At 36.4% G+C, this 16390-nt stretch overlaps 1 protein-coding gene across 1 annotated transcript in view; it reads left to right on the top strand.

The window, feature by feature from the left end:
- LOC150098214 (furin-like protease 1, isoforms 1/1-X/2) overlaps positions 1–16390 on the top strand; it is a 469518-nt gene that overhangs the window by 357769 nt on the left and 95359 nt on the right. Inside the window, 1 exon segment of the mRNA XM_090405967.1 lies at positions 3283–3396. Coding sequence (XP_090262093.1) covers positions 3283–3396 — 114 coding nt within the window.

Below are 16390 nucleotides of genomic sequence, written 5' to 3'. Positions count from 1 at the left end.
CATTACCCTCATCTGCCCAATGCTGTATACAGTCCCTCACTGCTTTCTCCAAGATCTTACTAACTACTGATGACACACAAACTGGCCTATAATTAGACACTTCCAGTCTGCTGCCGCCCTTATGCAATGGCACTATCTTACCTTCCTTCCATGGGCACCTTTCTCGCAGCCAGATTTTCACTGAAAAGCCAGGTCAAAGACACTGTCAGTTCCCTAGCACATTCTCTTAAAACTCGTGGTGAAATACCATCCAGCCCCACAGCTTTACTGACATCCAGAGTACTCAGTATTTGGAACACACTCAACTCTTGCACCTCTGAACCTCGAACCTGCCCTATCCCTCTAGTATTCAAATTGACTCCTCCAGGATGAAATACTCCAATAAAGTGTTCATTGAACACTTACATCAGCCCAACAGCCAAGACTACTACCAATTTAGCCCACTAGGTGGCACCTTTTAGGACTCTTGGACTGACTTCAGTTGTTGTCTTCAGCTATTTGTTCAGTGTTAGTGCCTGCATGCACATATCATTAATTTTATATTGTCTGAAGATGGTAATGTAACATTACCAAAATATAGGAAGTATTAATTAATATAACAGTATACGTTGTCTTTCCCTAAAAATTGACAGTGAAGTTTTATGAAGAATTTTATTGATGATATTTTTGCTATAGCCAAAATATAATTTTTTTTTTTAAGAGCTTGTTCATTCAAGCAAATTGTTATAGCTCTGTTTCTGATGGCGTTAATGACTCCAAGTTTTTATAAGGGGTGGTGATAAGAGTTAGAATATATGATATTGGCCAGTATGAGTAGGCTTATGGTAGACAGTGAAGGATAGACTGTCTGAAGGAAGATGTGTGATCAGCATATCCAGAAAAGGAAATGAATTTTGATTTTTCAATTTCAGTAGAATATTATATCCACCCATGTTGTTTGTTCAGGTGGTTGAGGATAGTGTTTAAAGTTTGGAGGTCACTTGGCCAGAAAAAGTGATGTGGAAGAGCAGAAGAGTAAAGAAAGAAGGATTGAAGTGATGCATGTGAATAGAGAATTGGGAAGAACGAGTGTAGAGAATGTGAGAACAAGTGCAAGACAACAAGGAAATGGGGGAGGTGTGCTCAGGGTGAACATGGGAAATGAAAGTGTGAGTAGATAAAACAGGAATGGGATGGCCTAGAATGTAAAGAGAGCAGTTGGGTTTGAAGAGAATACTGGAATGGTAATGAGAGAAAGGAATGGTTCAAGAAAGGCATGAAGATCCCACATCTAATAAGTGGTACAAGTAAATCTTGTTATCGATTCATAAATGAGCTGTTATGTCTGTATAAAAATGCTAGAAGTATCAGAAACAAATGGTTGCCTTGATTGAGATTGTTCACCTGAAAATTGTTGCAATAAGTGAGACATAATTGGATGAGGATGACTCCTGATAGGAATAGAGATGAAAGGATATGATGTTTTTTTTCTGAAGATAAAAATTTTTATAAAGCATAAAAAGGGAGACAGAGTGGTATTGATGATAGAAGTAGTTATGTCCATACAAGGTAGAGATGCAAGGTGAAATAGTCACAGTAGTTTTGAGGCAGTATGGTATGAGATAGGGGTGATTGGAATGAAATACTTAGTCGGATGTTGCTATAGGCCTGGCAATATGGAGGGTAGTGACCTTGAAAGATATAAGCAAATTAGCCAAGCAAATAGAAAAAAAGGTGATCATTATGGGTGATTTTAATTATGACAATATAGATTGGGATGACAAGATAGCAACCAGAAGGAAAGAAAATGAATTTTTTGAGTGTTTGAGGGACAATTACCTCAGACAGTATGTAACAGAAGGCACATGAGGATTGAGAGTCTTGGATTTGATCATCTCATCAGAGGATGTCATTATAAGTGAGGTGTCAAATCTCCCTCCAGTTGGTGAGAGTGGTCATGAAGCAATTATCTGGGTGGTTGCCAGCCATGTGAGGACCTCTGTGATGAAAGGGTATACACTGCTTGGAAAGAAGTCAGCAGACATCCCCCCCGGGTGCATCATGCCATGTAATGAATCACATATTTGTAGCTGGTATAAATTTCAGGAATATGATGCTCCCAAGTCAGTGCAACATGTTTGGGTGAAATGGCTGCAAAAAGGGAACTCATGGAGTTTGAAAGTGGTGTTGTGATAGAATGCCATCTTGCAGAGCTATCTGTTTGGCAAAGCCATCTCAGGTCGACAATCAGTGATACCATACTGAAATGGAAGTGCAGGGAATCAACTGCAAGTGCTACTTGCAGTGGACGACTCACCACACCCACCAAATGTGACCGTAGGATACTATGAAAGATAATATGTAAAAACCACCCATTTGTCAGCTGACACATTGAATATAGAGTTCTGCATTGACTGGAACACAAATCTGCACAAAACATTCAGAACCAAGGCTCATATCATGGGTTTCCATGGTAGGACCACAACATGTAAATCCCACATTACCCAAACCAACATGCAGAATCATTTTCAGTGGTCCAAAGAGCATGTACAGAAGGATGTGGACAGAAAGTTGTGTTAAGAGTGATGAATCATGCTGCATCCTCTTAACAAGCAGATAGATGGGTGTGTGGTGGATGCCCGGTAAACATCTCTTATCAGAGTGTATAACCCCAACTATGAAATTTGGAAGTGGTAATGTGATGTCATCATCCTGTTTTTCATGGTTTGTGGTGCCACACACATTAAACTCCTGAGGTATCTAAACATTCTGGACAATGCAATGCTTCCTACTTTGTGGTGTTTCTATGGAACTAACTATTGCCTCTTTCAGCAAGACAATGTACCGTGTTATAAGGCTACCCTTACATTCATAACACCCATTCAGAAGTTTATAGATCTCTATCATATCACCTCCACCTCTCTTTCTCATGTTAACGAAAGTCTGTAGTCCACATACTCAGTCTGTCCTCATAATCTAAATTTTGTAATCCCTATATAATCTTTGTAACTCTTCTTTGCATCCTTTTCACAGCTTCTTTATCCTCTTTGAGCCCAGGAGACCAAATCTTTGAGCAGTAATCAAGGTATGGTATTATGAAGGCCTTGTAAAGAGGCAAAATGACTTTATGTCAAGGTTTGCTTCGCATCACAATTATCCTATTTATCTTTAATCACTACTAAACTGTTTCTTGCAATTAAACTATTTATCTTTAAAGAATAAAACCATATTTAGAGATCTTGTTTTGATTTAGTGTTTTAATAATTGATTAGTTATTATCATGATTTTTCAATCTTTTAATAGCAAAAAGCTCACATGGAGAGATATGCAGCACATTGTTGTTAAGACAGCTCGACCTGCAAATCTTCACTCAAGAGACTGGAAAACAAATGGTGTTGGAAAAAAATGGTAGGTAAGGTTATTTGATCATCCAGGAATAATAGGAGATAATAATATAGTGACAGTAAAAAAAAAATAAAAAATAATGCTCTCTTGGATTTCAGAGCAGATAGTGCCTCTGCTTTATGATCAACAAGCTATGGGTTTGGATCTTGTTATGGCATCCATGATTTTGAAAGTATTTAAATGTAAATGACTTATTTCCATGAGGTCACACCCTGCTTTTTTGAAAGAACTATGGAAGGGCATGCCTTCCATAGTTCTTTCACAATATTAATACTGTATTTCCATTCTTTCATGGATGAGACTTGCATTACAAAAATAAAAAAAATTCACTGCTGTTCTTTTATCAATTTTTACCATTTTTATAAATTGAAAAAAAAAAAAATGGTATGAAATTTTTTAACTGTCGACTTTGTATTTAGCAGTCAGTCTCACATGTTATTTATAAATAACATGTGAGACTGACTGCTTAGACAAGTCTTGTTTCCAAGTTAAGATATTAGGCTAAACCATAAAGTTATTATTTTCACCAGACCTCAATGAAGTCAAATGAACTTGCTATCAGAGATCCATCTTGAAAATTTATTCCTTGTTCATTACATCCCTACTGAACTTACAAAAATTACCACTTCTTCCAGATATCTTTCAGACATTTTCAAAATCTCTCTGGTTTTACTATTTCATAAGCACTACAGAATACACCCTCATTTTTGAAAGCTAATATTCTACATTCACAATATCTTTTTGTGTTATCCACCTCTGAACATTTTACTTCTACTACACTGGAGCTCATAATCTAGGCAATCAGGAAAATAGTCTATACGTGTTCGTTTCAAAGCCTTATATCATAAAACAATTAATATTGTTGTCATTACTTCATACCCTTTTCGTGTGAGTTCAGTGCTTTTATATAATATGTTCATCATTTTTTGAAAATAATTCTGAACTTCTGCTCTCTGTCTGCTGTCATTTTTGAGATCCCCCCCCCCCCATTTCCAGCAGCACACTCCAGCAACAATACAGTAGTATTTAGCTCTCATTTCCAAATATTGCAAACCGTATGCTTGGTTTTCCTTGAACTAGCATGCAGTTCCACTTATTGATTATGTGAGTCTCTTCAAATCCTACAGTTTCCACAATTGTCATCACAATATCTGATAATTCTCCTGCATCGCCATCATCAGAAAACAATGAAAAACTGTTTGCAATATCGTTAACATATATGCTGAATAACAGTAACATAGGACAACAGCTTATGTCACCCTTCTCTACACTGTTACAAAACTACTAGTCCTGTTGTGGGAAGTTTTATACTTGGTGATGTGAAGTCATTAGCTTCTATGTACAAGTTGCCCAGTCCTGAAAATACTTCAGGCTCAAACTTTGTTTCCTTACACTTGGACAAAGGATTAAACCTAGAATATAATTTCTTGGCATCTTTAATTTATACTGATCCTGCTAATTTTACCTGTTATACTAGTCTCGGTATTATCTGAAAAGGTTCATTATTACTTTTTTTGGAATGCAGTTTAGCACTTTTAGTATCTGATTCTACTATTTGGTGCAGTATGATTTATTTTTCTGTTATAATAATTAAACAAACATAGTGAAGATAAAGTAATCTTACATTATTACGACTTTAACGTTTCAAACCCTATGTCATCATTATCATCATCATCATCATCATCAAATTCCTGACATGTACCCTCAAGGGGGGTACAGGATATCATAGTACTACATGAAAAATTTACATCATTACTAACTTATTATCTACAATTTTCCTCCAAATCAGTCTGTTACTTGTCAAGATTCCAATATTATCATTATCAGATCTTATATTTCTATCGTCTAAGGCACATATCAAACCACCTATATCTTGGTCTTCCTCTGGGTCGTTTTCCTGCCAAACTGGCAGAGAACACTTGTTTTGCTAATCTTTCTTCGCCCATTCTGTTTAAGTGACCATACCACATGAGATTAGCTCTGCTAATGCATTCCTGGATGCTGACAATGTCAAGTTCTTTCCTAATATCCTCATTTTTAATATGATATTGCCATTGATGCCATCTGTTCACATCTGTTCTATAATCTTTCTCAGGACACTCATATCTGCAGGGCGTCAAGTGTTTTACTTCTGACCCAGCTCTCAGATCCATAAGTTAAAACTGGTTTGAACACTGTCTTGTATACAGCTAATTTAGTGTTCCAACTAATTTCTCTCTTATTCCATATGAATTTATTCAATTGACTTCCTACCATTCCAGCTTTGTTGATTCTGTTGTCTATTTCCATATTTAATTTATCATCTTCACTAAAAATCGTGCCTAAGTAGCTGAAATGTTTTACTTGTTCCACAGGTTTCCCCTTTCACAACACAGTTGACATTTTCAGAAAGTCTACCTATTTTCATTGTCTTTGTCTTTTTAATGCTCACCTTCATACCATGTCTATTACAGCAGTTATTCAGTTTAGTCAGGGACTCTTGCAAACTTGTAGTGGATTTATTCAGAAGTATAACATCGTCCGCATAAAGCAAAGAGCTGAAATTAACATCTCCAATTCTGATATCAGGTTTAATACCACTTTCCTTCATAATGTGATCCATATAGATAATGAATAACAGAGGGGATAATGTACATCCTTGTCTCACACCAGATTTAACATTAAACCGTCTTCCTAAGTATTGCTTGATATAATGCCCCACTGACACTGTATAACTGTAGCGTATTGAATAGCTTCTCTCTTGGCACCTTGTCATATGCCTTTTCCAGATCGACAAAACTTAAATACAGATCTTTGTTATATTCCCATGCTTTCTTAACTATTTGTCGTAAAGTGAAGATCTGATCCTGACAGCCTCTATTTGGCCTGAATCCAGCATGTTCTTCACCAAGCTTTTCTTCCACAATTCTTCTCAACCGTTTATCAAGTATGCTTGCATAGATCTTGCCAGGAACACTTAGTAGGGAAATATCTCTGTAATTCTCACATTCGGTTTTATTTCCCTTTTTATATATGGGTACTATGAGAGCTCTACTCCAATCATCGGGAATTCGTCCCTCTGAACTATGCAGTGCAGCCACTGTAAGACTTTTATACCACCATACTTCAGCATTTCTGGTCGAATATCATCTACTCCTTCTGCCTTTCCACATTTAAAACCTTTGATGGCTTTTTCTACTTCAAGTATGGATATGTATTCCTGACTGCATGCCTGGTCAGTGTTTTTTACCACTGTGCTGTCATCACTGCTTATTTCATTTAGCAGTTTTTCAAAGTAATTACTCCATACTTCAAGGATATCTTTTTCTCCTGTTTTCATGTCACCTTTATCATCTCTAACTCCTTTTACAGCACTCTTTCCTCCATTCCTAAGCTTCTTCAACAACCTCTAGAATATTTTGCCACCTTCTTGATATTTAATTTCTATATTCTTGCCAAAGTCCTCCCATGACTTTTGTTTAGCTAATTTTACACAGTGTTTAGCATTCTTGCATTTGTCTCTGTATTCCCTAAGAGCACAAGCTGACTTATTTGACAGGAACTTTTGACATGCTTTCTTCTTTTCCTTCACTGCCTCTTTAACTTCCTTTAAAATCAGAACTCCATGGTGGACATGGAGTTCTGATTTTTCTATCCTTGCAGACAACCTCACCACATGCCTCTCTGGCTGAATCAATCAGGGTTTTCTTCAAGGAAGAAAACCCTGATTGATTCAGCTAGAGATTCAGTGGCTTTTCTTGCCACTGAATCTCAAGGTTTGATTCCTGTTCTCAAACTCTTTCATTTTTATTCAATAACTTTGTGTATTTTAGTCTATAGTTCACATCTGAGAGCTGCTCAACTTTTATTTGCTTTAAAATTTTCTTACATGTTATTCTTTTCAATATGAAATTCAATTTTATCCTGCTCAAGACTAAATAGTGATCACTTGTGATTTCAAATCCTCTGTACTCTCTGGTGTCCTGCACCAGGGAGAAAACATCACTATCAACAATAACGTAGTCAACGAGACTTTTCTTATTCCTTGCCTCTTCTCTCCATGTGAATTTGTGCACATTTTTATGTTGGAACATGGTGTTAGTAATAACCAGTCCATGTCCTGAGCAGAAATCCAACAGATATTTGCCATTATTGTTAGCTTTGCTCTTTTCTCCAAATTTTCCCAAAATATTTTTGTATGTCTCACAATCATTTCCTACTCTACTATTTAGATCCCCAACAAGGACCAACTTTTCCTTTTTCATTGTGTCAGTTGCTTTTTCTAAAGCATCAAAAAATTCCTCCACTTCTACCTTAGTAGAACCTTCTGTGGGACCATAGGCACAAATAAGTCTCATTGTCCAGTTCCCCATTCTCATATTTGCCCACATCACTCTACTTGAGACTGCCTGCCATTCAAGAAGATTAGCTTCGTAGTTTGTGTTGAATACTATGGCAACTCCTTCTTTTCCTTGATTGTTATTTTCTGAATATAATATTTTGTATTTATTGTTCAGAAAGATCTCACTAGTTTTTGTCCTTTTTGTTTCAGTCACCCCTATTATGTCGATCTGGTACTTATCTAATTCCTCAGCTAGCTCCATTTCTTTGCCATTCAGGCTTCTTATGTTGATAGTACCGATCTTTAACTCTGGTGATGTTGAGTTGGGGTGTGCTTTCAGATTTGTTCCAGTAGCTGACTTTTCGCTGTTCACCCTGGTTCCCTGGCTAAAACAATGGGGGCCCTTGTTTAACCGGGCGATGCCCCAGCCGGCATGAAATTTTGTCATGTTGTACCATCATTTTCTATATTGGTTTAAGCCAATAAGAATACAATTTGGTCAGCTAAATTCCAAATTGAGCCCATCCTCATTCGTTCAGTATCCAGGTAGGTGCTAAACCCTATGTTCGTTTAATTATTCCAAAAATATAACAAAAAAATAAATCTTACTGTACCATGCTGAATCAACAATGAAATTGTTAAATTGCATTCCAAAAACAAAGTGATGACCTTCATTAGATAATACTGAGACCAGCTTGATAGGTAATCTCCTACTTCTGATCTCTTTTGACTCATATCACTTTATATCATTATTATTATTATTTATTATTATTATTATTATTATTATTCAGGCCTCCATGGAGTCAAAAGACTTATCATGGGCGGTCCTCCCTAATCTTCTCCTAGTAGGCCTTTTCTCGATGATTCTGTCAAGACTCATTGAGAGGAGGTCCTCCCCTAAGAAACACAAAGTTTATCATACCACTCCTTGAACTTGTTGACCGTTCTCACTCTCACCACTCCATCAGGCAATCCATTCCATGGTTCAACCACCCTCCATGCAAAGAAACCACTCCTCACCCTCTTGCTCACAGTTTCCTTTCGTAACTTCCAGGAATGGCCTCTTGTCATTACTCCTTCCCGCTGTTCAACCAAGCGAAAGACTCCCCAGTGTCAACCCTGAACCACCTCTCAACAATCATTACAACTCATACCACTGTTGAATTCATTTGCAATTCTCTTCAAAGTGTACAGATGCTAATAACTGTTTTCAGATCTCACCATTCTTTAATTAACTTAAAGATATGAAAAAAAAAAAAAAAAACCAGAAAAGAAAAGTAAAAGAGATGGTAGTTCTGGCAGGAACTAATAATTTAAATACTGACAAATATAGTATGAGAGAAGATATGATTGGTCTGTTGGAAGAAGTGAGAAAGAAATGTGAGAGAGTAAAAATTGTAGGTTTGCTACCTAGATACGACTACCACATGTGCGGGGTGTGTTTGATGGCAGAAAAGACTTGTGTAAGAGGAACGACCTGCACTTGAATTCATTTGGCATCAGGAGCCTGGAAAAATTACTTATTAGTATTTAATCTTTAATTCTTATGCATAACATTAAATGCAGTTCAGCACTACATAAATTACATGGAGATAATTTGCCTCCATGTAATTTATGTAGTGCTGACAACTGTGTGCTGTTTTCATTAAGACAAAAGAGCAATATGTCTATTTTGAAAGCAGATAAAGGAAAAGCTGTAATGGTAATGGATAAGGTTGACTATGAGAGGAAGATAGACTGCCTTTTATTTACAGGATACCTCCGCTTATCAAGAAATTAGTTATAACCCTACAAAAACACAAATTAAACAGTTAAATAAGTTGTTTGATGAAGTTGTTAGTTTGGATCAAAATACTTTGTGTGCACTCATTTTGAAAGAACTCCTCATTTGTATGGCCTCCCAAAAATTCATAAAGAAGGTTATTCAGTAAGACCCATCTTGAATTGTATTGATTCTCCCACCTATAGAATTTCTAAATTTCTGTTATGTTTGTTAACTGTTTATACTGGGCAATTCAGATCATTCATCAAGAATTCCACACATTTTCTTGAGAAAAGCAAGGAAATTCAAACAGAAAAGTCGGATTTGTTAGTCAGCTTTGATTCCTCCTTACATTCCATTAGCTGACACTATTAATTTATTATATGATGATTACCCTTCTGATATTGCAAATATTTTTTTAATTTGTTATAGAATCGGGATATTTTAGCTGGAAAAACAAGATCTATGAACAAGTTGAAGGCACTGCCAAGGGTAGCCCTCTGTCTCCACCTTTGGCAAACTATTTTTTGAACTAACTAGAAGATACCTTGTTCTCATCCATTCATCCCCAACCTCTCATTGCTTTCATTATGTTGATGATGTCTTTGTTGTTTGGCCTCATTCTGAAAATGAACTTGCTACTTTCCTACAACAGCTCAATAGCCTTCACCCACGCACTCAATTCACCATGGAAAAACAAAAGGCTGCACAGCCTCCGGTAATTTATCAACCATTGTTTATCAAAAACCTACCTTTATTGGCAGATACATTCATCAGAAGTCTGCTCATTACACCTCTAAAAAAATTGGTGTTATCAAGTCTTTAATTAATAGAACACATAATATATGCTCCTCTCCCTCAAACTTACAAGAATTTTTCACTATCAAAACATTAATGGAATTTAATGGTTACAACCCTTATCAAATCCAGCAAATAATTGACTCCTATATTCCAACACCTCAGGATTCTTCAACAGACCACACGAACCCAATCCCTTATATTTCTAGCATCTCTGAACCAATTGTTAGAATTTTGAAGAAGTATAATTTCTTTCCCACATATTTTCCTATCAACAAAATTTCACATCTGTTGCCATGTACAAAAGACAAACTGTCATCTTTATCATTAGCTGGTGTTTACCAGATACCTTGTGAATATAATCTAGCATACTTTGGGCAGACAGGCCATTCCGTGGAAAAAAGAATTAATGAACATCAATATTATTATTATTATTATTATTATTATTATTATTATTATTTATATTATTTTTTTTTATTTATATTATTTTTTATATTATATTTTATTATTATTATTATTATCGTCAATATTATTAATGAACATCAATATTTAGGCCTAGTTGGCCGAGTGGTTAGTGTATCTGCTCCCCAGCCAACATCCACTCTCTCTCTCTCTCTCTCTCTCTCTCTCTGAAAATTTTTTTTTTCAGATAGCAGGTGCCAAAATCAGGATTCTAGTCTTTGTGTTGCTGCTACACTTTTGTTTAACTAGTCTGTTGATTACACCATGTTGTTATAATCTCGCGTATTGTGACAAACTGTGTTTTGTGCTCTGAAGATGCTGGTTATATCACCAGCGAAATATCAGCAATAAGTTAATAAATTAATTATTTACTTATTTTTCTGGGTTCTAATCTATACCATTAAGAAATAAACAACATGTACGACGAACACATAAGTCTGTCCACTCGTTTACAAATTGGTCTGTAGTTTGATGCCAGCATTCTACCACCATCCTTCTGCAGTGGCACTGTTTAACCCTCTGTCCATCATTAGGTATACTCGCAGTATCTAGGTTTTCATTTAACTCTAAAACCAGTATCTAGGTTTTCAATGTCCTTAGCATATTGATATTGAATGTCAATATCAACTCTTCCAGTCAAAGTCCTTAGCATATTCTCTCAAAACACTCAGTGAAATCTCTTCCAGTTCCACTGCCTTATTAACCTCCAGAGTACATAATATTTGAAACACATTCTTCTTATGTGATCTAACCCTTCAATACCTCCCATTCCTCCAGAAATAAAACCTGATTTTCCTGGATGAAAGGCCTCAATAAATTGATTATTAAACAGCTCCATTATATCATTTGCATTAGTCATTTGACTGCCTTTTTTTTCATCTAATAAAGTAATTCATCCAAGTCCTATCTCCTTCTACTGGCCAGATAATGAAAGAATTCCTACAGATTTTCCTTGGATTTTAGAGCTAATCTTTCCTCATATTCCATTTTTGGCTTTCTTACCATACTACTCGCGTTCCTAACCCGAGTCTTATATTCCTCGTGCAACTACTCTCCACCTCTCTTTATAATTTCTATAACTCATTTTCATCTGTGGTCCGTATTTGATTTTGTCATCCACTTTAAACCAAATCCTTCCATCTTTTTCACTTGAGGAATGTTATTTGCCATTTCTTTTGATAAATATTTCTTTATTAATCCCATGCACTGCTGACATCGTTGCAATTTTTCCATCCAGGGAACTGCCATAAACTTATTTCTAACATTGTTATAGTTGCCTGCCTTATAATTCCACATACATTCCTTTCTCCTTGAAACTAAAGCATGGCTATTCAGCCTCCACAGCAAGATTGTATTGTCACTCTAATGATGAGGGAAAGCTTGGCATCTCACTTACATTCAGCTACTCTGATGTAATCACAAATTATTATTATTATTATTATTATTCAAGTCTCCATGGAGTCAAGAGACTCATCGTGGAAGGTCCTTCTTAGGAATCACAACATCTTTCATACCACTCCTTGAACTCATTGACCATTCTTGCTCTCACTACTCTATCAGGCAATGCATTCCATGGTTCAACCACCCTCCACGCAAAGAAACCACTCCTCACAGCTTCCTTTCGTAACTTCCAGGGATGGCCTCTTATCATCACTCCATCCCACTATTACCTCAAGCGAAAGAACTCCCCAATGTCCACCTTCTCACTGCCTCTCAACAGTTTAAAAGTCTCAATCATATCACCTCTCCCTCTTATATCTACCAAACTCTGCAGTCCACATTTCCTCAATCGATCCTCATAACTAACATTGTACAGTCATAAAAACATCTTTGTTATCTGCATCTATATTCTTTCCACAGTGACTGTATCCCATTCAAATCCTGGGGACAAAATTTGAGAACAATGGTCCAAGTGTGGTGTGATCATTGTCTAATACAACAAAATCATAACTGTTTTATCTCTACAGGTGAGTGTCCTTCTCAGTATTGCAGCAATCCGCTAGGATACCTTCACCATCTTTGCAATATGCTCCCTGAATTTCAGTTTTCTATCAGTCATCACTCCCAGATCTCTTGTCTCCCTTACTTCCTCCAGTACAGCTCCTACAATCGAGTATACGGCCTCCCATCGATGAATCCCAAACTTCAAGACTTTACACTTTGCTGCATTAAACAACCCCCATTCATTTGCCCATCTGTCAAGTTTATTCAAATCCTCTTGCAGGACTGCCACATCTGCACTATTACTGATAACCCTTCCCAGCTTCACATCATCTGCAAACAACTGAATACCCCCTTGCAATCCATTGACAATGTCATTAATATAAAGGTTGAACAATACAGGTCCCAGTACTGAGCCCTCTGAAACCCCACTTGTAACCTTCTGCTTCCTTTATATTGCCCTAATGTACACAACTCTCTGATACCTATCAAACAGCCAGTTCTGAATCCAGTTGACTAACCAGACATTTAAACCCATCTACTGCAACTTAAATGTCAGCTTATCATGTGGCACCCTGTCAGATGCCTTTGCAAAATAAAAAAAAAAAAGGCAGTATATGCCTTTCCCTCATCAACTGCTCTTGTCACTTGATTATAAAAGGTAATCATATTACTAAAGCAATAGCACCCGTTAACAAATTATTCCCTCATTCACTCTCTTCTACTGCTCCTATTCTCTCCTCTATTATTCCCATAGCTCTCTCTCTCATTTCCTCTCCTCTATCCTTCCCATATCTCTCTCTCTCATTCCCTTTCCCCTTCTATCATTCCCATGCATCTCATTCCCTCTCTCCTACTGTTTCTATTCTCTCCTCTTCTATCATTCTCATTCCCTCTCTCCTACTGTTTCTATTCTCTCCTCTTCTATCATTCCCATGCCTCTCTCTCTTATTCCCTCTCTCCTCTTCTATCATTCCCATAACTCTCTCTCACTCCTACTCTGATTCGCCTTGCATTCATCTCTTCCATTCGCCTAATCTCATCTTTCATACTTTTTATCTCGTTCCAGAGACATTTTACCTTCTCTTTCAGCTCATCTCTCTCTCTCTCTCTCTCTCTCTCTCTCTCTCTCTCTCTCTCTCTCTGCAAGTTAGTCACTCTTACTCACTCAATCAAGACCATCTCTGTCCAAAAACTTCACAGTCATTCAAGTCTTTCGTCCTCCTGACCAGTGGTGCCCCGTACATAAGCACTGTGACACTGCAGCACCTCCAAGGAAAAAATGAAAAATTTAAATTTTGTTTGTGTTTATAAATAATAAAAATGCTTACAACATTATATTAATGCAATACAACATGTTAAAGTCTACAGCTTATGTTTTGACATTGATTGAATAGTTAATAACTGAAATTGTTTGATTAACGCTTTAGATTTCGAAACAGATGCAGTGCTATCTAATGTCGATATTCGTTTGTGCTTTTCATTGCACTTTATGTCATTCAGACACTGCCCAAATGGCAGTGTATTTTTTAGTATCCTTACGCACGTTATTTATATGAGATATGAAACGTTTATTATTGGTGCGTGTGCGTGGTGAACTATTTTTTGTCAATATTATTTTATTTTGTTAAAATAACATATAATTATTTATTTATTATAGATACAAGGCTGAATTATGATGAGTGTCACTGTTGAAAATATGAAAAGAATTATATTTTTTCAATTATCGTTACACGAAACAAATGCACTGCGATCTAATGCCGATATTCGTTTGCGCTTGTCATTGCTATTGATACGAAACTTTTATTATTGGTGTTTGTAATGAGGATGAAATATTTTTAATAAAGCAATTTGTAATATGTAAATTTATTTATTAATAAATTCGTTACTGATTAGATTTATTTTATTTTTTTTTATTTTTTTGTTATTATCATATGCAGCACCCCCACTTAAAATTTTCACCAGTCGCAACTGCCCCTGACTCTTATTTTTTCATTCATATTTCACTCGTCATTCTCTCCTATCACACTACTTGTCTCCAAACATTCATTTCCCATCACTGACGCAGCTAGGTCAATTATCAAAATATCTAATTCATTAAATTCCTCCCATTTCCTACATTTTGCACATATATGCACTCCTCCCCTCTCTTACTCTCTGCATATTCAACTCCTGGGATACATACATACTGCAAGCACTGCATACCACAAATCCTTTATTATATTACGCAAAATACTGTCCTTAAATGGCAGAGGACTTGGTGACATGCCATTTGTATTTGGAGTTGTGGCTGCCATCATTCACTTACTGCTGAGGTACTACTAAACTAAACGCTAAATATATATAAGTGCTATATAAACTATAAACACTATATTATATATATACAGGGTGTTCGGGATAAATTTGACATATTTATAATTAATTATATTTTTCCGTAAGTTACATGTATTAACACACACTTCTCTTCATTTAAAAGTTTGGACCCTTCTTCATTCATATACAAGATGTCAGAAAGGATGGATAGCTGGAACCCACCTGAATCATGGAAGAGAATAACTTGTATCATGATGATTCGTGCCCGCCATCAAAATAAGGATATTACGACTGCTGCCCAATGCTCCCTGAATACAGTAAAAACAATCAGGCATGAACTAGAGACTTGCAATGGTGACTACGAGGATGTAGCAAGAAGAAAGATCCCTAGCAGACGATCTGATTGCGTTCGTACAGCAGAATTCCTCGCAAATCTGCAGGAACAGGTGTTGAAGAACCCTGGCATTGGAATTCGGGCTTTGTTCGTGGAGTTGCTAACTGTAGTCAAGCCCTGGATAACAAGGGTAGCCAATGGTAGGCCGTATGTATGGCAGCAGGATTCGGCCCCTTGCCACACCTCTGGGAAAAGTCAAAAATGGTTGTCTGAAAATTTCTACGACTTCACCAGTCCAAATGTTTGGCCTCCAAACTCCCCAGACCTTAACCCCATGGATTATTTTGTATGGGGCGCAGTTGAAAAAGACACCAATCGCACTTCCAGTAATACAAAAGCCCAGTTAATGGATAAAATTAAAACAGTTTTTGCGGCCCTTCCCAGGGAGACTGTAGCATCAGCTTGTTCGAGGTTCCGAAGCAGAATTGAAGCTGTGATCGATGCTAATGGTGGTTATTTTGAGTAAATCTTGTTGATAGTATTGTAATTAACTCTGCCTGTAATGTTTTTTTTGTCAATTCATTAAATTTAATAGATACAAAGAAGATTTTCTTTTTCCTTACGAAACTGTCAAATTTATCCCGAACACCCTGTAAATGCTAAATTTATATATAAATGTAAATGCTATATTTAACTATACTAAATAGCGCAAACTTATCTTCTCTTCCACTGCAGATGCATCCAACTCTGATCTCTCCTTCTCGGTAACCCAAAATAGCACAATATATAACAACAAAACTCCAAAAGCAGCACCATTAATGAACACTTGTGTTACTGAGAAAAAAAATGTAGCACAATTCACAAAAGAATTCACACTATACCAGCGGTGGCTGGTGAAAATTTTAAGTGGGGATGCTGCATATACAAAAAAAAAAAAAAAATTTTTTTTCCTATTCAGTGACGAATTTATTAATAAATAAATTTACATATTACAAATTGCTTTATTAAAAATACTTCATCCTCATTGCAAATACCAATAATAAAAGTTTCGTATCAATAGCAATGACAAGCGCAA

Source organism: Typopeltis vanoorti, chromosome 16, assembly GCF_054136105.1.
Source record: "Typopeltis vanoorti isolate ZY-2024b chromosome 16, IOZ_Tvanoo_1.0, whole genome shotgun sequence".
Classification (NCBI taxonomy): Eukaryota; Metazoa; Arthropoda; class Arachnida; order Uropygi; family Thelyphonidae; genus Typopeltis; species Typopeltis vanoorti.
Note: the sequence above shows the minus strand (reverse complement) of the source record. Positions and strands in the feature narration are given on the sequence as shown.